The 23,215-nt window shown below is 39.9% G+C and overlaps 1 protein-coding gene across 3 annotated transcripts in view; it reads left to right on the plus strand.

Moving 5' to 3' along the window:
* The window catches only part of KCNQ1 (potassium voltage-gated channel subfamily Q member 1), a 355,093-nt gene that overhangs the window by 72,923 nt on the left and 258,955 nt on the right, over window positions 1-23,215 (plus strand). For all 3 annotated transcript variants that reach the window (XM_065637046.1, XM_065637047.1, XM_065637048.1), the window contains exons 3-6: window positions 17,942-18,068; window positions 19,793-19,871; window positions 20,831-20,927; window positions 21,898-22,038. In XM_065637046.1, the coding sequence (XP_065493118.1) occupies window positions 17,942-18,068; window positions 19,793-19,871; window positions 20,831-20,927; window positions 21,898-22,038 (444 nt within the window). The remainder of the gene's footprint in view (window positions 1-17,941; window positions 18,069-19,792; window positions 19,872-20,830; window positions 20,928-21,897; window positions 22,039-23,215) is intronic.

Consider the following 23,215-nt stretch of genomic DNA (forward strand, 5'->3'; position numbering starts at 1 on the left):
TGCACGTGAGGACATCAGTATGTATTTCTCATGCATCAATAAATGAATTCAGTGGACAATAGCTTTTCTGTAAGTATAATACATGCAGAAAAATGTCTTATAAGAAGCCCAAGAGCAACATTCTCTATGTGTGGGGCACAAATTAATGCTTGATCTTCCACCGCTCCTTACCCACTACTGACACCTACTCCTGGTTGTAACTATTTGAACTCAGTGGGTTGTTGTGACCATCATGAACTATAAAATGAAAATGTGTAGACAGCCATCAGCCTAAACTGTATGTCTCCCTTTATGGAAGACCAGAAGAGCTGTCAATCTTTCAGAAGCCCTACCCATGATTTCTGTTTGAGCGCGTGTGGTTGAATGAGAGAAGTGTGTTCAGTTGTGCTGGACAACAGCAAGAGATGATTCTATGGAGAGGAAGAGCTTCTAGTTGCCATAGTTCTTAAGAAAGATCAGGGGAATCTAAAGGTCTTAACAGAAATCTCAGAAATGCTTATAATAAAGGGGCCTGAGCTTCTGAAAACAAGTCAGACAAGTGCAGCAGATGTTCAAGGGCCCCAGGTGGGTTATATAGATGTTAATAAACCAGATGAGCTGAAATCAGTTAATGAAAGAAGTTTAATCAATCTGAGTTGATTTGAGAAGTGACTGCATGATGAATATGCAGTCCTTAGTGAATGAAGATTCGTTGGTTTGCTTTATCTGCTGAGCTCATGCTCCAATGAATCAAGAGTTACATCTCTCTGTGGAGTTAAACCATTGAAACTAGGTGTCAGATTTTTTTCCCCCAAATGCTTCTCTTTCCTACCTGGAAACAGTTGTGTAACAATGTGAAGAAGTATGTGGGTGGGTGGTGGTAGACGGAACACGGAGGATGTCTTTCCTGCTCGACTTCGAACTTCATACTGAGTTTCACGGCGATTGAAATCTCTGTGAAACTGAAAAATAAACCTCTTGGTTTCATAGTTTAAAAAAAATTCTTTCTGAAAGTGATTTGCATTTAGTCACTTTTTTTGGTAAACGCAGGTTTTAGGAATCAATGGGAAAAATTCTATTTAATCATTAAAAAAATATATATAAAAAACTTATTATGCTTTGGGGTTCTTGAGGTACATGGTTGTTTGCTTTTTGGATTTGTTTGTTTGTTTGTTTTTATGAAGTCAAATGGCTTCCCTTGAAACTTATAGAATCATAGAATGTCCTGAGTTGGAAGGGACCCACAAGGATCATTGAGTCCAACTCCTGTCCCTGCACATGACAACCCCGCAGTTCACACCATGTGTCTGAGGGCGTTGTCCAGTCTCTTCTTGAACACTGTCAGGCTGGGGGCTGTGACACCTCCCTGGGGAGCCTGTTCCAGGGCTCCACCACCCTCTGGGTGAAGAACCTTTTCCTGATGTCCAACCTAAACCTCCCCTGGCACATCTTCCTGCCATTCCCTCGGGTTCTGTCATTGGTCACTAAAGAGAAGAGATCGGGACCTGCCCCTCCTCCTCCTCTTGTGAGGAAGCTGTAGACCACAATGAGGTCTCCTCCAAGCTGAACAAACCAAGTGACTTTAGCTGCTCCTCATACAGCTTCCTCTCCAAACCCTTCACCAACTTCATAGTCCTCTTTTGGACACTCTCCAGTAGCTTTATATCCTTTTTTTCCTGTGGCGCCCAGAACTGCACCCAGTGCTCCAGGTGAGGCTGCACCAGTGCAGAGCAGAGCGGGACAATCACCTCCCTGCCCGGCTGGCAATGCTGTGCTTGATGCACCCAGGACACGGTTGCCCTCTTGGCTGCCAGGGACACTGTTGGCTCATGTTCAACTTGACATTGGCCAGAACCCCCAGATCCCTCTCTGCAGAGCTGCTTTCCAGCATCTCGTCCCCTAGTCTGTATGCACAGTCAGGGTTGCCTTGCCCCAGGTGCAAAATCTGGCACTTGCCCTTGTTGAACTTCATGTGGTTGGTGATTGCCCAGTTCTCCAATTTGTCCAGGTTCCCCTGCAGGGCCTCTCTGCCCTCCAGAGTGTCAACAGCTCCTCCCAATTTTGTGTCATCAGCAAACTTACTAAGTATTCCATCAAGTCCTGAGTCTAAGTCATTTATGAAGACACTGAAGAGTGCGATAAGTCTTCCTGAAGCTGGATGTTGATGAAAATTAGAGAATCCCAAGGAGCTTGATTATTAACATGAAATCTTTTCTCTCGAGATGTAGAGAAGGTATTTTTTTCTCCTGGGCTCCTTATTTTCACAACACTTTCAGGAAGTTTAAATCTCCTCTGACATACCTGACCTTCTGATCTGCCCAGATCAACAAGTGGATTCGGGAGTTTTGAGAAGGAAACTGGAGGTAGACAAGGTAATCACACAGACCCCTCTAGGGAGACCAGACCAAAAATAGACCCCTCATAAACCTCTCTTTCAAGTGAGAACCGATAGTAATATCCACTGCTGTTTATACCATTGCTCCAAGCTTAGAATACTTTTTTGGATAATTCTAAGCAGTTGTTCTAGGCTGACTCTGAATTTTTTCACAGCTTTTAGGTGTCTAAAAGTTAGGTTTAGTTAGTGTAAGCCAGTTGTATAGGCTTTCCCTTCATGGAAAAGGACAAGTATTCCTGAAAGCATAGTTTTTTACATCTTAAGGTGCCTAGGACACTTGAAATGAATTTTCTTTTGTATGTGCTCGTTTCTCTCCATTAACTATAGAAAAAGCCATGCATGTTTACCCTTGGAGTAAACATGGAGTTTTCATTCTCCATGATGTCACTTTCTAGCCACCCAGTTAATACTAACTTAGTTAATCAGTATTACTGCTACTGTTGTTTGTGTAATTGTGTTGTAGTTATGAACATGCTTGAAACACATCGTGTGGTCACAGAGGTTTTTAACAGTTTAGCTGGTACTTGTAATATGGTACAATTACATTTCTGATGTCGGCATATGTGCAGGCTTTTGTTTGTATTTTGCTTTCAAAATGCATAAATTGCTGATTATGTGGCTCAATACTTACATATATGTGGTGTCAGGGTGTAATCTTCCCTCTTCAACAGATAGGTTCAACCGTGCTTGTTTGTTGTGAACTACAATTTGCTTCCAGGGTCGTCCCTTTGCTTGGATGGGAATATTCAAGGATGAAGTGATATACAGTGGAAGAGGTGTCAGAAATCAGCTTTGTGTGACATAGCATGGGCAGCTTAGTGTTAAAGCCTCGAGATGAAGTCTAATCCCATGATCCAGATGAAACAAAATGTCAGAAATATTCTTCCTGCCAAAACTCTGAATAGCTTCTTTTATCATTGAGTCCTATGATTGTGTTGGCTCACAGGCAGAGTTGCACAATGTACTGAGCAGCAGCGAGAAGTACAACCTGAGCAAAAGAGGAGCTTCTTGGCTCTCAAAGAGGAATAAATACTTCAGTGGGGTTCCTTTGAGCTTGAATTCTAACTGACTTATCTTTGTATTTATTTTAACAGTAAAAAAAGTTGAAGGCTGAAAAAAACCCCGACCTGTTTTCCCTACTTTAAAGAGTAGAAGGAACCACAGAACATGAAGCAAAGTTAAAAGGAACTCCTTGAATGTTGTTAAGGTGTCCAAAAGTAGTCTTCAACTGGTGCCAAATCTAATGCAGCTGCAATTTCCATGGAAAACAGTGCAATAGCCAGTTAGTATATGAATACCTCCGGTTTGCAATAGATTTTTATTATTTTTTCCCCCCTCCTCAAAACTTGTTCACCCCGTTCTCCATGTTAAATAAATGTATTCATGTTTAACACTATGCTTAAGAACAAAGCAATCAAACATGACTTCTTATAGCAATGCTAGGAGTTGCGCGGTGGTCACTACTCGGTGCTGCACTGATTACTTATTTTACAACCACCATTGTTTGCTATCTTCTTAAACATAAAAAAATAATCAAATTCATTGAAGAGAGAATTCCCACAGCCTGCACATAATCCACAAAGGGTTTAAGAAGACAACTTTCATAGTGTTCTTCAGGGTGATTTAGCATGCAGCATGAACACCCTTCATGTCTCCATAGCATGAAATATTCATTACTATTATTCAAAAGGTGTGAAACCACAGATAGTATTACCAGAGAGTTTCTACCACTTTCTGAGGACCATAAAGCATACTGTTTTTAAATAGGCACAACATTTCTGGCTTTAACAGTACGCCATTTGGGACAAGTAATATAGTTCATGATAAAATAATTCTTTGATATAACATGCTAGGAGCAGATTTCTAATGAGGAAAGCTTTATTGATGGACTTATTAAAACATGCAGTCATGTCATCAGCCTTAGTATCCCAAGTGCGATAGCTTATAAATATTCAAATACCCAGTTATGGGACACAGCTGTACCATACTTGCATGTCTGGTAGGTTTCCTTTGGCCATCCAGCTGATGAGGAAATGCACATTGCACAAAAAGCAGTCCCTTATGTGCTTTTCTAGTGTAATGTAGTTGTTATTAATTACACCCTGAACAGTATTAGCAACTGACACTTCTGTACAAAGTTAGATGTGCAATGTGTTATGTGTTCAGGAGAGGAGAAACATGAGGTTGTCATGAAAGTATTTTTTAGCATCCAAGCATGACATACCCACTTGTTTCATCCACTGAGAAAGAGCTCCCCAAATGGGTGAGTTTGGTTTTGCTGCCTTGCTTCCTTTGGCAGAGGAGGACAGGCTTCTGACCCTGGCTTCCATACTTTAGCCACCTTCACTGATGCTTTAAGAAAACTAGAAAACTCTCCAAACTGAACTGCAGTTTAAGTAGCTTCTTCCTTCTGTGAGATCTGTAAGGCTGGCAATTTGATAATTGATTATTTCTATATGTCTCGGCCACTTGAGATATTATTTCTTTTGTAAAGCCATTAAAAAAAGGATGTAACCCAATCTCTCCACATGCACTATTCATGCGTCAGTGTTTGGTGGTTGTGCATCAGGGCTCCCTTTTTTTTTTCCCCTCCCTCTTATTCCTAGAAAAGAACTCAGTCTAGTAATTATTTATTTTGCATACTGAGAAAATATTGCTTTAAAATAATGTTTTACAGTGGAAATAACATTATCACCTCTCAGTATTGACAAAAAATGTCAGATATTTCAGTTGTCTGTCACACAGAGTGGTGGCTTGCATATTGGGTTAGTAAATACTACGGTTGAGTAGCTTTAAAGCAAGGAGTCACCTCTCTTTAATGTAACCTCTTGCTTACTTTATTTCTGTTAAGACAACTGATATGATTTTCAGTTCTTACTAGTCCCTCTGTTGCTGAACAAGTATCTTTTTGGGTGGAATGAACATCTTTGGTGCAGTGGGTAATCTTAGCTCTCTGGTTTGGCAGTAAGACCTTTGTTGTCCAGACTAGACTTGGAGTTTTTTATTAGTATCACATAAGACACAATGGGATCTTGAGAGGCTTAAGCAGAACCGGCATATGAAAACCAACTTTTTGAAACTGACTATTGTGACCTGCAGAGAAGGTGTGAAGGGAGGACTAAAAAATTGGATGATGTTTTGACATTAAAAAAATACATATAATTACAGACACGATTTGTCTAGCTGTGGAGTAAGACTGCCATTTGCTTTATCACGTAAGATGTTGGGAAAAAATGTTTGGAAATTGGGCACTTCCAAAGATGTGTTTAGTTTAATTACTAATTTAAGCAACAGTAAATCTCAAATCAAAGAGAAGCCCCCAGAAAATTCAACTATTCCTAGAAAATATTGTACCATGAATCACCTGGAAGTATAGTTCACATAAAGAGTGGATATGCCTCAAGCTTTAGAAAAATCAGTGCAATAGTAATGCAGTAATATAAAGTCCCACTCCACTGGTACCAGTTGGATATTCTAATATGTTAATGCATTTAAAAAACATAACCAGTGCTTTGGTTCTTCTAATAACGCATATTTCGAAGTGGACTCTAGATCTATCCTGCATTGCCCAATGTTTCAGCACAGAAAAGGCTCATCTGTCTCTCAACCCTGTTCCTTGTGCCCCTTCCTTTCAATTGCAGTTGGTTTTCCCTCTTCAAGTACCATTCCACAGAGGAGAATCTTCTGATCGGGTGGCTATTACTTGCTCTATCAGCTGCCTGGTAGCTTGTGTACTGCTGCAGAGCTTTTGGTTTACTCTTGACATGCCCTAGGCATTGCTTTTATAAGATCTCTCCTTTTCCAAAGAGTTTTGGAGTACAGCGTTAGTGAATTCTGCCAAATATCAGTTAGGGTTTTCTTTTGTTAAATTCATTCCTTATAATGCCTGTTAGTTTCCTGAGGTATTTGATATCTTGAAGCTCAGACCAGCTGCCACTGAGAAGGCCATGGCTTTTCTAAGAATTTTTTCTTCCAGCAATGAATAGTGCACTTGTCCTTTTATTTGTAAAGGGAGCAGGGGAAAGGTGATAGTGAGTGAAGGGAGTTTCACAAAGCTGGAGTTCTCCTTTCGTAACTTTGAATTCTGCAAAGAGCTGCCTCTTTTGCACCATTTATTTATGTTGGACCCAAAACTGAAAGAAACATGAATCCAAGTAAAAATATAAGTCTTTGCACATAACGGTAGCTTGGTTAATGGGGTATGCAACTTCAGAGAGATTTGGCTTATATCTTCATTTTGCAAATGTAAGTTAAGTTTGGTCCGGTTGGAACATTATCAAAGCTCTAGGGAGAGTTTGGGCTGAGTTACTCATGTGCTTTGGTTGGTATAAATTAACTTCGCGTTTTGGTATGCTGTAATCCTGATGCGCTGAATGATAGTGGCAACTGTGTAATGCTCACTGATTGGAACAGGCGCAGGAAATTGGCACCGGGAGGAAACTACTTTCCTTCAGTATGTGAAATGTATTTGCCACTTAGCTGAAAATGCTGACTTTGTTGCCTTCGGTTAGGTTTATTTTGCATGTCAAGTAATTCTCCTCTCCTCCTTTACAAATTTTAGAGGCAACTGTAAAATGCTGACTGAATGGGCTGTGTACATATGGCATCTGAGAGGTTTTTTATTTGCTTAAACTAGCACGTGTCTTCCTGTGTGGAGTATTAAGTGCCTGGACTACAGGTTTAGTGTGTGACTGTTTTTGCAGCTGTGTGGAAGAGCGTGATGTGTATTCCCTGGAGCAGCCCTGGGAGAGAGCTCAAGTATGTTGAGGCAAAAGCAGGTTGTGTTTATGGTAATGTCAAACAGAAATATGGCACTTGAACTCTTATCAACGCTCAGCCTGATACCGGTAACTGAGCGGTGGTTGCCCAGGTGTGTGAAAGGAATGCCCCACTTCTAACCACGCAGGATTTTGTTTCAGAACTTGGCGACTCCATCCTGCACTGCTGTCCTGCCCATCTGGGAAAAAAGAAAATCTTCTTCCCTTTGTTATCTGGAGGTGGTTGAACCAGTGTTAGTCCATTTGAGATATAGTTCTTGTTAAACAGTTACTGAAGAGCACGGTCATTGCTCAGGCCAGAAGTCTTACTTTAGGAGGATGAATTTTGAAAACATGCTGCTTCTAGAAAAAGAGGATGTCGTGAGTATATGTAGAAGTGGAGGTAATGTCTCACTTTTGGTGACCTCTCTTCTAGAAATCTCTGACTTGCAGAACACATCATGTATCCCAGAGAGGGTCCTGTAAAGCCGAAAACAGCATTGAGGAGCTGGAAAGGTTGAGCTGAGAATCCTGAAGCAAGGCTGTCTAGCATGCAGTACCATTTTGTAACTCCCTTCTTGGAGGGAGGGCAGGGCTGGCAGGGGAATGTCTTGTCTACAGAAGAGAGGTAAGAAGTTAGAACTTCACTAGAAAGAGTTCCTCTTTAGCGTACTCTGTACTTGCTTTTGCAGGAGCAACTTGTTCAAATAGCTCGTAATAGCTCATGGGATTTAGATATGGGGGCCTCATGATGTCGCTGTGCATATCCAGCTGTACTTCCATCCACAGCGCTATCATCTCAGTGTCTTGGTGCATTTGTGTGGGAGAGGGTGGTGAGAGTAGTGGGTTTCACTGCTTTGGAATGGAGTTAAAGGCTGCATGTGGTTCGATCAAAGCCATATGAGAAACCTGTACCTGAACAGCAAGTCAAGCTCTGATCTCTCCTTTCAGTCTTCCTGATGCCTGCCTACCCAGGGAACAAAGAGAGGCATTGCTACAGCTTGCAGGCATGTTTTCTCCTTTGTTTGGACTCAGGGTAGTACCCTTAAGTTGAGAGATCTTCATAGGTCAGGATACCTGGGCTGTGGTTAATGTTATGAATGGTGCACATGCAGTGCTGTCAACTTTGGAGGAGCAAGACACTCAAAGAACTAGTAAAGCTGCAAAGGTCAGGCTTACTGCAGAGCGGGAATGGAGGTACTCTTGGTCACTTGGTAACCGTAAAGGGCAAGAGAAACAATAAAAAAGGAAAATTAATTCCATCAAAGCTTATTTTCTTACAGTCCTTGTTTCACGAGTTTATAAGAGAGAGTAATGTAGTTATTATTTTTTATAATGAAGTGGAAAATGTATTCCCTTTCATGCCTTAAATCTGCAGATTATTCTGCAGACATGTATCTTGTGTTTAAAAACTCTATACAATAGAAGAAAAAAAATCACTGCAATTTAAATATAAAGTGAAACCTGCCTGAAGTTTGTGTAAAATATGACTGTTGAAAACCACCATTTTTCAAGAGCAAACGTCGATTTAATGTAAAAGGTAATGGAAGACTAGAGGTTTATAGCTTCCCATCCTTACCAGTCCTTTTCCTCTTTTCTTCTGCCCTTTTCTAATAAAGAGAGATGAGTAAGGAGGAAAAATGAATATTCACAGAAAACTAAAAGTTATTTTCCACTCTTCAAAACCAGTAGAATAAAAATATTTTTTCATCAGTTATCTTTCTAACTTACATTTTAAAATGTATTTTTGCTTCCTGGCTACTATCACAGTGTGTCGTCAAACAAAAAAGTACATTAGGATGTCTGAAACCACTAGATTTCAAGTGTTGCTGTTACCAAACTGTATGGCAGGTGACCAGACCTTGGCCATCACATCTACCATCACATTACCTTTTAAGTACACAAAGTGAAGCTATTGCAGGTTAAGTTGGGCTGATAATGGCCAGATTCTTCTGTTGTGTGGCTCTGCTTTCAGGTAAGAGATACTATATAATATTTATTTTCTCTCTGAAAGGAATAGTGTTGTAACAGTGCTAGTCTATGGGCGGAAGAGAAACACAGTTTGCTGGAAGACACAATAGCTTTTATTGCCCTGTCATTTAGAGCTGGAAAACAGCAGGCATATACAGTCTCTTCATGAAATCCCCCAAGAAATTCCATATTAGCTGTGGAGCAAAGATTTATGAACTGCTCAGTGTAGGACACAGTGGATATGAAATAGCTGTATTAAAAATGAGTGAGGAAGGTTATTTGATAAAAAGCATGCAATAGGATACTTGACAGGGTAAAAATAATCAGATCAGGGAAAGTAGCCACTGTGTAAATAGTGTTAATATGGAAAGTTCTCTGTAACATAAAAATATAGACTGCTTGGCTTAGACTGTTTTGTTTTGTTTGTTTGTTTGTTGCTGGTTTTTTTAGATGGTCTGTAACAGTTCCTTTCTACTTGTATTGGCATGTTGTATGTACTAATGAATGAGTCTGCATCTCTGTGAACTGTGTATGTGTGCTTAATCTTAAGTAGGTGAATAGTTCTTTTGTACTCAGTGAGATATAAAATTAAGCATATGCTGCACTGGGTAGAAACCAGAGCATTTTTCGCTTTGAAGGAGAGGGTCCTGTAAGAATTCCTTCTTGAGATTTTTATGAAGCCCTAAATAAGAGGTTCATGAAATAATCAGAAAGGAGTATGTGTGTTTAATTATTTTTGACCAGTGTTAGCATGTTGACACTTCCTTTCTCTTGCTCACTACTTTCTGTATAAAGTCTAGTTCTTTAGCATACTTTGTGATGGGGAGAACTCCACAATAAAACAAGTATTGTAAACTAAACATGCAAGCCCAGCTTAGGTTCTGTAAATTCCTGGTGGATATCATCAGCAACTAAGCTCAAAATCTAAAGACAACTGCATTAGGAAGAGACTTGTGCAGGGGTGATGGTGAGGAAAGTTGTCCTAATGCAGCTGTGCTCGGAGACCTTCATGTGTGTCCTGGGTTACCACCAGCTGGCAACTAAGCACCACGCAGCCACTCGCTCATTCACCCCAGATGGGATGGGGGAGTGAATCAGAAGAGTAAACTCATGGGTTGAGATAAAGGCAGTTAAATAGGTAAAGCAAAAGCCACACACACAGGCAAAGCAAAACAAGGAATTCATTCACCACTTCCCATTGGCAGGCAGGTGTTCAGCCATCTCCATGAAGCCAGGCTCCATCACATGTAATGGTTACTTGGGAAGACAAACACCATAATTCTGAACATCCTCCCTTCCCTTCTTTCTCCTGCTACATATATAATGAGCATGGTGTCATACAGTATGGAATATCCCTTTGGCCACTTTGGGTCAGTTGTCCTGTCTGTGCCCCCTCCCAGCTTCTTGTGCACTTGGCACTGTGTGAGAAGCTGAAAAGTTCTGGACTATGTAACAACAACTAAAACATCAGTGTGTTATCAACATTGTTCTCTTTGTAAATCCAAAACACAGCACTATACCAGCTACTAGGAAGAAAATTAACTCTCTGCCAGCTGACACCAGGACAGTGTGCAAAGTTACTCCGCTGACATCTGAGGCCTTTTGTAGTCAGTGGAAAAATTTCGACTCCCTGCGTTTGGTTTTGGCTGAAATCTCTAGTGAGAAGAGAGCTAAGGAAATCAATTGAAGGCTTTTAAAATGCACCTAAGGGAATTAGGTGCCCGACTCCCATTGAAATTCAATAGGATTTAGTTGCTTGGAGCCTTTGGAAAAACTCAACCCAAAATTGCAGCCCAGTAGTATTCTTTATTGGTCCCAGTGCTATTGTTCTGTGCTCTTGGCACTGGTTAAAGGAAAATAGAAAAGCTTCAGCACAATCAACTGTTCTAAGTTTGTCTCCTAGTAGGCATTCCTTTTTGTCAGAACATTAACACGTAAATATTATTTCATCTTAATTAAAAACATTAATAAGAGGACTTTAATGATGTCCAGTAAATTCTTAGGATTAACTATGGGCCTTTGAAGATAGAAATGTGATACTGATACCATGGTTTTTGTTTTCTGTTGTCTGTTTAATCATTTGGTGTCAAATATGCTTGATAAATAATTTTAGCAAATGATACTAGGCTTTTGAAAGGAAAGAACACCAAGTGTTCTGGCTTTAAACTTATTTTTAAAAGGTATTATTGTTTTTCACTTGATAATATGCAATTTACAAGGTCATTGGAAGTGAGGAGATTAAGTAGGGGGAGAAAAATCCCCAGTCCTAAATAGCACTTTTGGTGCTTGCTGTTGCTCAGTAAAAGTTTATAAATATGAAAAAACATTTATCTTTGTATTTCTCATCAAGTACTTCATCAAGTTGGGATTTTTACTTTATTGAGCTTGGTGTCTGTCTGTTTGCCTAGGCCATCTGATTTTGCTGTTCTGTGTATCTTAGAAAACACAGTACAGCTTTCAGGAAAAAATCCTGCCTTTCTCAACAGAACAAAGAGGGGCCTCTCTATACAAAGTGAGCGAGATTAAAAGAAACAGTTGCCTTCGCTGCTGTTGATTTGCATACCCTGCTGGGGCTGTACACAAGTGCTGTCTGAGGCATTTTGCGAGCCCTGATGTGTCAGGTGAACAGCGTGCTGGGAAGGGGACCCCATGCTCTCTCTGAGCTAACTTGTAACCTGGTTCAGTTTCTGCATGCTGCCCTTCTCTGAACGTAAATGCAACCTATTGCCTTATGTGAGAGACACATTCCTGCTCTTTTTGACCTTCCTGTGGCAGTAGAGGGTATGGTGCATCCCTGCTCGTGAAGATGCTGAGCCTGTTTCTGTGTTGCCCAATCCAGCTCCACAGCCCTTGGTTGACGGCAAGTGCCCCATTCATCACTTTGCTTTAGCATCAGCAGATCTGTTGTCCCCTCTCTTGGCTCCTTCAGAGTCCCCCTTGTCACAGCTTCTGAACAAAACTTTTGGCAGGGTCCTCACTCCACTACTGCTGCCTGAGATTGCAAAGAGGTTACTGCTCCTCTTTCCTGTTGGCACAGTAGATCTGTAGCAGAGCTATTGCATTGCCTTGCCTCACAAATAGGTATTGGTGCAATAGTGCCACAGGAATCTTAAAGCTGAGGTAATGCTGGTTGGCGTGCAATCCCTATATAAACTATGGGAGAGCTTATTTCCTTGTTTAAAGGAATTAATCCTTAAAGCTAGAATTTGCAATAAGCTAGATTTCAAAGAATCATAGGAATAATGTGGTTGATCCATCCAATGAGGAGGAAGTAATAGAGCTTGTGATATGGCAAAGATGGATAGGAGTCATATTCCCAGTAAAATGTTGGGGTGGGAGGAAATTCTTACAGTACAAGAAGCGTACGCTCATGAAGCTTAAAGTCAACCTTCTCATCAGTGCCTCTTGTTTTCTTGTGCTTGTTATCTCCCTTTTCTCTCATGGCAGCCATCTCTATGGTAGATGGAATAAATTGTATGTTGTCTTTGATTTTTGGTTTTCAGTAGCCAATCACCATAACATAATGATATGCCGTGCCTCTTTGTTCTAAAACAAGTGTTTTACCTCTTATGCTTATGGAGTTCATTGAAAAAAATCTAGACTCGGAGTAGAGGCATTCTTGTTCATAACAGGTTTCAGATAACCTCATCTAATCCTGCCACATCAAATGGCTGCATGGACTTATGTGATGCTCCATGACAGCTTTGAGGTCTACAGGCGGAGTCTTGGGAAATATATTCTCTATGCAGATGCTTTCTCAGCCTCCAGAGACAATTTCTTTATCTGTTAAGTCATGATCCATTCTATGTCAGGGTTTTGTTTGGGTTTTTTTTCCCCAAGCTATTAATCTGTCTAATTGCTTAAAAACATCTTCAGCTAAGTTTAGGGACTCTTTCTTTCCTTTTGGAGTTGCTACTGAACATTATCTTGTAGTGTGGATGTTGGATTCCTTCCAACATTGTAGCTCTTCTAATTCAGTGGGGGTGGAGTAGTAAAAGAAGGCCTTTTCAAGCTGTGTTTATTAGCAAAATAAATCAGATATTAATTTTGCTAATATACTTGTGTGTATTTGTTTTTATAGATCTGACTCTCCAGTCACACAGCTGATCAAGTCTGGTTCCTCCTTCAATTCAGTTACAGTCCTTTCTATAGGTAACTTTTCCCTGTTGTCCTCTGATGGGACTTTCTCATCCTTTTGCCTAATGGCATTCTGAAGTTTGTGAAGGCAATCGTTAGTGTCCTTACCCATACATAGCATGTCCAGTTCTTCGGTGTAAGTTAAACCTCATACATGGGCTTTCATCACAGCTGTTCTTTGAGCCCTACTCTGTGTGTTCCTTGTGTGGGCTTATTATGAAACTGTGATTAATCCATGGGAACTGTGGAGATATGGGCTGTTATGACAGATAGTATAGATATGTTTGTCAGGGGACTGTGTTATTATGGATCCTGCCTAAGTTCCTTCATCAGTTGACGAGAGCTGTACTTTAGCGAGGTGACTAAGTTATGACATACCTGTCCCGGGCTGAGGATGATTTCTTTGTTTTGATGACTCTTTCATTATACTTGAAGTGATTCCCAAAGCTGTTCATATAGTACCTGATCAACGTGCTTCTGTTTCCTTGTCAAAACTGTGAAAGTGAGTAGTGAGATGCACTGAAAAATCTGTTGTGAGACTTCCGAAATGGATCCCACAGGCTGACCCCACTCCTGCACCAATGCACCAGTGAGAACTCGGGCTCCTTTACTGGTCTTTATGAGAAACATTTCATTCCCTGGCATCTGCTAAATGTCTACCTGGAGATCTATTGTAGTTTCACCAAGCACTGTACCACAGTAGAAATCCCCGAGGCTTGTTACACTGGTCGTGTCTACCTGTTCCTTTTAGTTGAAAGTATTGTGAGTTTACATATGGGAAGTTGCTCACAGCTGGAGAGTTACTGACACTGATAGAGTTCTTTGAGGAAAGCGACCTACATGTGTATCTCATGTTCATCTTCTTTACCTTTTTATCCAGAGTTCCTCTGGTACTTAGCGGTGTTGGGATTATGTGGCTGAGAAGATATGGAGATACAGCGTTAAGCATATGCCTGGGCTGAGCAGGAAGGATGGCAGAAGTGAGGGTACCATGTACAAATCAATAATTAAAAGAAAAAAGTCTCTCCTCTTAAGCAAGGGGGCTTCTGTACACCCACAGTGTGAAGGTACACGACTGTCACATCTTGGAGGGCTCTTTTTACCATGTCAGTATAAGTTTTTTATCTCAGTGTTGTATTTCTGTTTTCACCTGGTAGAGAGGAGATCATAATTAAGTTACATAGGGTTGAGTGAGTCTTCACACAGTGCAGTTCTTGTCTGTTCATAACCTTAACCAAGGAAACTTCTCCACTGGGCTTTAATTCTCACTCCCACTGGTGTCTTACAGGCAGTTACTTTCTCTGTATTTTTTTCCCTTGTGCTGAATGTTGCTTTGTTTTTTATTTCACTCATTCTTTACATTTTCTCTGTCTGCTCAGCACTTTATCCTTCTGTTTTCCTATGTTACCTTCTCTAAGCCATGTTCCAGCCTAGCTGATTCATTGTGAGAAACACAACCTTTTATACAGTGTACTTAGTAGGTACGCCTTAGGAGAAAGTATCAAAGAAACAGTGGACCAGATGAATCTCTGGTAGAACTCAGATTTGCTGAAATTCTCTGGTGTGAGGCTATGCTGCTCTCTGCCAGGGTAACTCCTGTTAAATGGAATTAGCCCAAATTATCACCAGCATAAATGAACTGATGATCAGATTGGCATCCTTCTAGTTAATGTAAAGTTTTGTGTTAAGCTGTTAATTGGGAAAATATAGGCAATATTTTTGTAGCTCAGGAGGCATAGTTTTCTAATGTACTTTCTCCTTGTTGTCTTCAAGTTTCTGGCCGCTAATATAAGCGTGTACCGACAGAAATTTGTCAGCCTCCCCCACCCCCAGGAGACTACTTATTAGACTTAGGCAATGCAAGATATTAAAAACACTTTTGTTTGTCACACATCCATGGGTAGGGGAGGGGGAATTTGCCAGTTGCTAATGGATACCTGGAGTTTTTGTGTATGACCATGAAGAACAGCTTGTGCACTTTCACCCCCGATGTTCCCTGAATAACTTGGGTCTCATTTAGGTCAATAAGCCTTTATCAAAACGTCAGGAGTGAAAAATGTGTCTTGGTGTAAGCCGACTGGTCGTTCCCTCCAGTCACTGGAGTCTATAGGACAATCAGTGTTCTCTTAGCTTGTCTGCATGTCACGCAAAGCGCTGGGTGACAGTAACCATTGACCGCGTGGCTGTCGCATTGTCTTGGGCACAGCCCCCATTTGCATACTTGCCGTTGTGCCTCTTACCAATGAACCAGGGCCGGCCTTTAGAAAACATAGGCGCGCAACTCAACTCCGATGCAAATGCCTCATGCAGAGAATACACGCTGCTTTAAAGCACAATCTGGGCTTTCACTTCCTACCTTCTTGCTATAAAACTGAAACTGTGATCCTGACAAGACCACGGTGCCTCCTCAGAGTGCTGTTTGTGGTTTCATTGTGCTAAAACATCAACTTTTCTCTGGATTTTTCTTTGCCTGCCAAGATAATGCTTTGTTTTGCTTTTGGTAAATGCCTTTGGGGATTTCTGAACAGTATCTGTGCTATCACATATGATACGAGGCCATACATCCCTTCCTGAAATTAGTTATTTTGAATGAAGGAGAGTTTTTGCTCCCTGTATGGTTGCTATTGTCTTTTGTTAAGGGAGTTTCCTCTGTGGCAGTGATGAAGGGACATGTACTAGCCTTCTGCATACAGAAGAGTACTTGGATATCGCAGTTTATTGACCAAGGCTGTGAAACGAGTATGACCAGCTGCCTAGAAAATATGGCCTCTGGTGCTTTATTTTGCTTTGACAAATCAACAGCACCTCATGTAAAGCAGTGCTCATAATTTTGCCATTCACTCTAGGTTCATAAATGACATTAGGTGAAACTGGACAAAGGGAGATTTTAATTTGTGTTTGAAGCTTCTTTCATAAGACACAGACTTAAAGTGTATGCTGCAGATGCTGTTTCTTTAGATTTATGACATTTATTATGACTTTATTTAAACATATTTGATAATAATCCAATTTTTTTTTTTTAAAGTGAAGGCTTCTGGTGGATCCTTTCAGAATGAAGCTGTAGAAGAGATTCTTGGCTGGGTTGAAGTGTCTTAGCTTCATGTTTATTACAACCAATGATCTGGACAGTTTCATTGTATCTTGAAAATCTAACTGGAATACAAGTGACTCTAAACAATTATGATAGCCGTTCTGCTGCATCTGACATCTTACACAGCTTATGAGATTGTGAAAACTAATGGAATGAGTCCTGGCTAATGTTCTCCTAGCTTTCCTAGAAGTGTCACGGAGTTCACCTTCAACACTGTAGTGCCATCAGAAGGCTGGTGTTTTAGAGCCACAAAAATTATAGCAAAGTCAACTAATGCATAACAGGTTTTTTGCCCTCTTTTTGCTGTATACAGACCTATTATTTTACTCAGTATTCAGGCAATGTCCCATGCATTTTTGAAGCTAATAATATGGCTCCCATTTATCTTGACTGGGCTAGGTTTGTATCCTGGTTATTTCAGTTAATTTAGAAAATAATCATAGGTACCATCTTGAGTCCCATTTGCCAGTCTGTTATGAAAAACAGCAGTGAACCATGCAGACATGTGAAGAGACTGGATAAAATGTTCAGCAGCCTGTCATCTTCTCTGCAGTAGCTCTTTATATTAAATCGCACTATGAAATAAGCAGTTTGTTCTCTTAATCTGCGTTGTCCTATGTAACTGTGATACCTTATGATTGGTTTCTCTGCTTTACTCTTTCCATATACCATGTGTTGTGTGTTTTCGATGAGAAGCCACTGTTACCGTTCCCATTAGTAGGTTTTGCTGTTGGCTCTGGTAGAGAATATGACCAGTTATTAATCGAGCTGGGCAACAAGAGGTATTGCAGCTCCCTGATACTGGAGGACACTATGCTGGGTGTGCAGTGCTCAGCCGGTCTGTAGAACAGCAAGGTTTAGCTGCACATTCAACAAGTTCCAAAATGGACATAATTGTACCTCTGTCTAATCAACAAGAATATCAGGTGCCTCTGACATCTGTCACTTTGTAGGCATTTCCAAAGTCATACTTTAGCATAGGTCTGTGGTTAACATGTAGCTTGATACTGGCAGCGCTTCAGGACTTGACTTCTGTTTCTGCCGAAGTCTCTAATTGTTGACAAGAGGGTAGGACAGATGTGCTTGAGATCTCACTGTGTTTTCAGTGCACCTGGAGACTGACGTGGTCGTAACGGGTACTAGAAATCTTCCCTCAGTCCATGTGAGATTAAAGGAAGATGGAAAAAGTATAAATAAGAGGGAGGCTAAGCTGAGACGGTAAATGGAATGTGAAGCACACCTCTTCCTGAAATGAAATACGCTAGCAAAATACTCATCTTCTGAGTACAGACTCTGCTTGTTTTCTTTGGCTCTGTCAGGAAACCTTTTGTTTGAATTACACCAAGTGAATCACATCGAATGGTTTTCAGTTTTAGTATGTGTAGACAAGCCAAACTGCATGCAATTAAAGTATTTAAACTTGCTCTTAATGTTTTCTTTCTTTACTCTCGCAGGTTTTCCTATGTTACTTTAGATATTTTTGGTATAGTTGATTTCCTCTTACTTTCCAAATTTTACATTTTATTTTAGCATTTTTCGTATTACATTCTTAAAAAAGGCGAAAGACATACAACAGAAAATTAACCTAGTTCCCTGTCTTGTTTCTTTTAGGAAATTGTATTAGTGGTATTCTTCGGAACAGAATATGTGGTTCGATTATGGTCAGCAGGATGCCGCAGTAAATATGTTGGAATATGGGGAAGGCTTCGTTTTGCTAGGAAGCCTATTTCAATCATTGGTGAGTATGTACAGCTTGCAGAGTTGATGTAAACAATGAGTAAAACTTGTCCTTGAAAGTTCTGAGAAGTGGAATTTCTGTAGTACTTGAAGCCAAGTTAGGGCAAGAGCTCTTGTCATTAGAGTTAACGTGGATCTGAATTTCCTTTCAGGAATCCATGGCACTGTCATCTGAGAACAAATGTAGCTTGGTTTGTTTTTCCAGAAGAGCGGAGTGTTTTCTTTTCACAAGTGATCTGAAGCTTTGCCAGAAATAAGTCTTGGCCCTAGTCCTGTCTCCTGTGACCTCAGAATCCCAGACACTGTACAATAGCTACAACTCTATTTTTTGAAGATACCGAATGACCTTTCTTTTTCCCAGCAGTCATTTGAATAACTTATTATGCATTTATTTTGCACTCTAATTGAGCTACATACTGCATAGTGGAACACGATAGATGCACTGTAGTTATTTCGTGTATCTGTTGGATTAAAATATGTTTTTTCAGCGATGCATTTGGAACTTGGCCCCTGATTGCCCTTGATATTCACTGCAGTTGGCTTCTTAATGTGATTTCAGTGTTCTTAGAAATTACATTTGTATATTCCATAGATGTCACAAGCCATGGTTTTTTTTAGAATGCTTGTCATGCATTTAACAATTTCACTGAAAGAAACATAATAATCCAAAATCAATCTGTATTTTGTTAGCCAATATTAAGGGAAATATGTAAAGACCCTTGCCCTGAAGCACTTAAACTGTAAATACATTAAACAAACCGGATTTTGGAAGAGGAGTATTGTTCTACAAGCATAGTAATTCTTGTTCCGTGACATAGTTTTTTCCACTACTCAGAAACTTTGTTGTTGAGTAGAGAGTATAGTTTTTCATAAACTAGCTACAGTTTTGCTGAATATGAATTACAAAATTTTGTACCTGGGCATTTTTACAACCATTAAATAGTTTAGTTTAGCTTCTCTGTGCATATATATAAATAACAACTGTATCTCAGATATGACTGCAACTATAAAATGGCTTTGACTGCATCTTTGCACTCTGTCCACAATCCATTTCTCTTAAGTCATAGAACACTAGGGGTTCTGAAACATCATTCAATTTATTTCAGATTGGAATGCAAAAAAAGTTCCACTTTCACAGATACGTATCAAGCACTGTTTCGTTCTCCAAAATACAGAGATCCTTTCCAAAATTAACTAGGCCTGAGGCAGAGAGATGTAGAGTACAGTCCTAGGGTGAGGACTGACTTAAACTAAATTAGACTCATAAACTAATTCCAATTTTTCTGTTCCTCTTCAGACCTGGATGAATGAAATAATAGTAAGGCAATTGTCTTATATATGAAATAAACCCCAAAACCTCTCTCAATGGATAAAATACTGTCTAAAACAGCAGTGAAAATAAGATAACAGATAGAAACTGCTGAAATTCCTCATGGGTTATAGCTAATTATACTAAGGATTCCAGGCTGCTTTACAGTAACTCATATAACTCTCATCATTCATGTAGAATGTGGCCATCTTGGAGCCATCCCAGTAAAACCTTTCTATCATATCACACAATTGTATTTTCTTTATGTGTTACAATAGAGATCTCTTGATACAAATAAAAATCTTAATTTGGGGTGACTGTTCAAATTGTTAAAGTAATATTGGCGTTGGTTCTAGTAACAGTCTTGCAGAAGTGTTGCTGCTAACCCATTTTTTCAATTGACTTTTATTTTCCAGATTTAATTGTAGTTGTTGCTTCCATGATAGTTCTTTGTGTGGGCTCTAAAGGTCAAGTCTTTGCAACCTCAGCTATCAGGTAATTCTATGCAATAAAATAGTGCTGTCTGAGTAAGGTGGGGTTTTTTTTTTCCCCTTTCTTTACCTCCTGTTTCAGTTTTTGCAGGACAAAACAAGTCATGGCTTTGGAGTCACGTAACAGAGCAGATCACCAATCATGTATGGGTGTGAAACAATCATCCTGTTAGTGCAGGGGAAATAACATTTTGTGTGTGGTGTTTGGTCATAATGCATAATGTCTGGTGGAGTAGAGGTGCACACGCCTCCACCTCCTTTCCCCAACTAGGTGGGTTCTACCCAAATCCTATTTTACTTTTTTGGCTCTGTTTTAAAGAAACTCTTTCATGCTTCATGTCTCTGACGTCTTCAAGCTGTTTGTTCATAAAATGCCTGGGGTTAGTGGTTGTGAATTCCTGATGGACTGAGTCCACCTTGTGCTCAGGAAGGTAACACCGCTTGGTTTCCTTGAATGAGAGGGTACATGGCCGTGTACTGTGCTCTGCACACTAGCTGCAGCGATGCGCTAGAATGGCAGTTACTCTCATAAAAATAATATTTTAAGATGTTATTGGACTGTCTAGTTCAAGTTGCCTATGAAATTCCTCAAATGTGAGGAATTTAGATCCTTAGTTAGCCATTTCTGTATGGTGTTTCCTGTACGTTGTATCCCATCGTGGCGAACAGGTCAAATATGAGCTGACGAATGATTTCTAGAGCGTTCAATTTGTGTCCAAAATTGCTAAATCCTGGAGTTACCCTTACCAGCCATGCGTACGAAGGCCTATCCTTTTCTTGTGTGATCTCCCCATGCTGTCAGCATAGCAAACAGGATGGAAGATGGGTGACTGCAAAGTCTAACGTAAAATACTGTGTCTCTCTCTTAAAACGGTCTTTTGGAAGAGACAGAGTTCCCTTCTCTGCCTCTATTTCTTCTCATTTATCTTTCATCTCTTCATTCATTTAAAAATTGTGTTCCAGGGGCATCCGTTTTCTGCAGATTTTACGAATGCTGCATGTTGACCGTCAGGGTGGTACGTGGAGGCTGCTGGGATCAGTAGTGTTCATACACAGACAAGTAAGTTTGAGTAGTCTGGGGAACAGCATAATAATTGATGCAAAACTCCTTATATTCAGAACAGCATGTATGCAGACATGCTGATGGTGTTAAATATATTTAGTGTGGAGGCAGGCAGTCATTTACTTTAACGAAGTATGGTTGTTCTGCCTTGTTCAAGGGACAAAAAGTTCCTAAAAGATTAAAAATACTACCTCCCGTTTGGCAAACTTTTGTCTTGTAGTTGGACTGAACCACAGAAAAAGATACTTCTGAAAAGTAGTCTGAATATTTCTAAAAATATGTATCTAAATACCAAAGTTGTATTGAATGCAGCACTGTCTGAAAAAATTACCTCATTACTTTTTGGTGACCGAAAGGTTAATGAGTCATTGCCTGGAGAAACGGAGGCTCAGGGGAGACCTTATCACTCTCTACAACTACCTGAAAGGAGGTTGTAGCATGGAGGGTGTTGGTCTCTTCTCCCAGGTAGCAAATGGTGGGATGAGAAGTGGCTTCAAGTTGCCAGGGAAGGTTTAGATTGGATATTAGGAAAAATTTCTTCCCGGAAAGGGTTGTCAGGCATTGGAACAGGCTGCCCAGGGAAGTGGTGGAGTCACCATCCCTGGAGGTGTTTAAAAGACATGTAGACGAGGCTCTTAGGGACATGGTTTAGTGCCAGAGTTACGTTATGGTTGGACTTGATGATCTTAAGGGTTTCTTCCAACCAAAGTGATTCTATGCTTGCAAGTGAGAAGTTTGTTTTGACTCTGTTCGAAATGTGCTGGACCAAGTCATTAGCTATGGTGTAAATTCTTTCACCACTGAGCTCGGATTTTTGTTAATTTGCATAGCCAACAATAAGTGTCGATGTTTATTAATTGCTGAAATTACATTCTTCTGTTCCATTTATCTTTTAAATACCATCAATGGTAGGTAATTTAAGTGTCTCAACAATATCATAATGCCCTTATTTTGATTCTCTTTGCAGGAACTGATAACTACACTCTACATTGGATTTCTGGGCCTGATTTTTTCCTCGTATTTTGTGTACCTGGCTGAAAAAGATGCTGTAAATGATTCTGGAGAAACAGAGTTTGGCAGCTATGCAGATGCCCTGTGGTGGGGAGTAGTAAGTATAGCAATTTCATGTGTACTAGAAGTACTTAACACCTTCAAGTGTGGAGTAAAGTTCAGGCAAGAATGGAGTTAGAACGGCATTTTTGAAATGACCTCTTCTTGCTTCAGTACAATTCATGGTTTTGTAATTCTATGAAACTAAGAAAGTACTATAGATGATCAGTGATTTTATTTGGTGTTCGTAGCGTTATGTGATTCAAAGTGATTAAATTATGTATATGAGATGTAGAGACAAACATTTCTTTATATTGTCTTCCCTTCTGTTGTAGTAATTACTTCTTGCTACCTTTCTCATGGTAAGGTTCAACCTTTTAAGGTGGTAAGAATCTTGCTAAATCAGGGCTAGTGTTCCGAGGCTTTTTTTGTGTATGTGTTTGGTTTTTTTAATCTGTCCTTTTTTTTTTGAAAACAAACAGATATCTATGGTTTGCAGTTCAGCCTGGGACAATAATTCCCTCTTTATTCAAAATGGACTAATTCCAGAACAAGGAGCATCTGAGATACTTTAGAAATCCAGGCACAGGACTGTTTTATTACCTTGCTTAGTATCCTTTTGTGACATTTGTCTGTGCTATGTCGACACACCATTGTGTTCAGAGATTTCTCAGGTTTCTCTGAGGCGCTGCTACACTTTGTAGATGTATCTGTAGTTCTTCTAATAAAGTTCTATTTTCTTGCTGTTGCTAGTGATGGTTGTCTCCCTATTTTAGTTTATTGTATGTACTTACTAGTTTGGCAGCTCTATTCTGGGCTTATATTTTAGTAAACATTTTCATTTTGTTGCTTCTTCTAGTAACAATTCCCTCTCTTTTGTCGCATGATATGCAAATATTAGGTTGGCCGTGCTGTTCTGGGATTTCCTGTCTGTAATTGTTTCCGTTTCCTTTTCCTATTACAGTTTAAAGAAAAGTAGTTTTTGGAAGCTGTTTTTCCTCCTTTAGCATTCAAGCAATGACTTTTTTTTTTAATCTGCTTTAATTGTATGTAGCTTAGTATAGCAGACTGTCATCATTAAGTGCTACAGATCTTTAAAATGCATAGGCATCACTAATGATTCCATGCTTGCATTTTCAAAATGTGCTGATCTTCTAGAGTCTTCTCTTTAGTGTTTTAAAACAAAATGCATTGTTTCTTTTTTCTTTAAAAATAAGACTACTAGTAAGTCTTAC

This window comes from Caloenas nicobarica, chromosome 5 (genome assembly GCF_036013445.1).
Source record: "Caloenas nicobarica isolate bCalNic1 chromosome 5, bCalNic1.hap1, whole genome shotgun sequence".
In the NCBI taxonomy this organism is placed as follows: domain Eukaryota; kingdom Metazoa; phylum Chordata; class Aves; order Columbiformes; family Columbidae; genus Caloenas; species Caloenas nicobarica.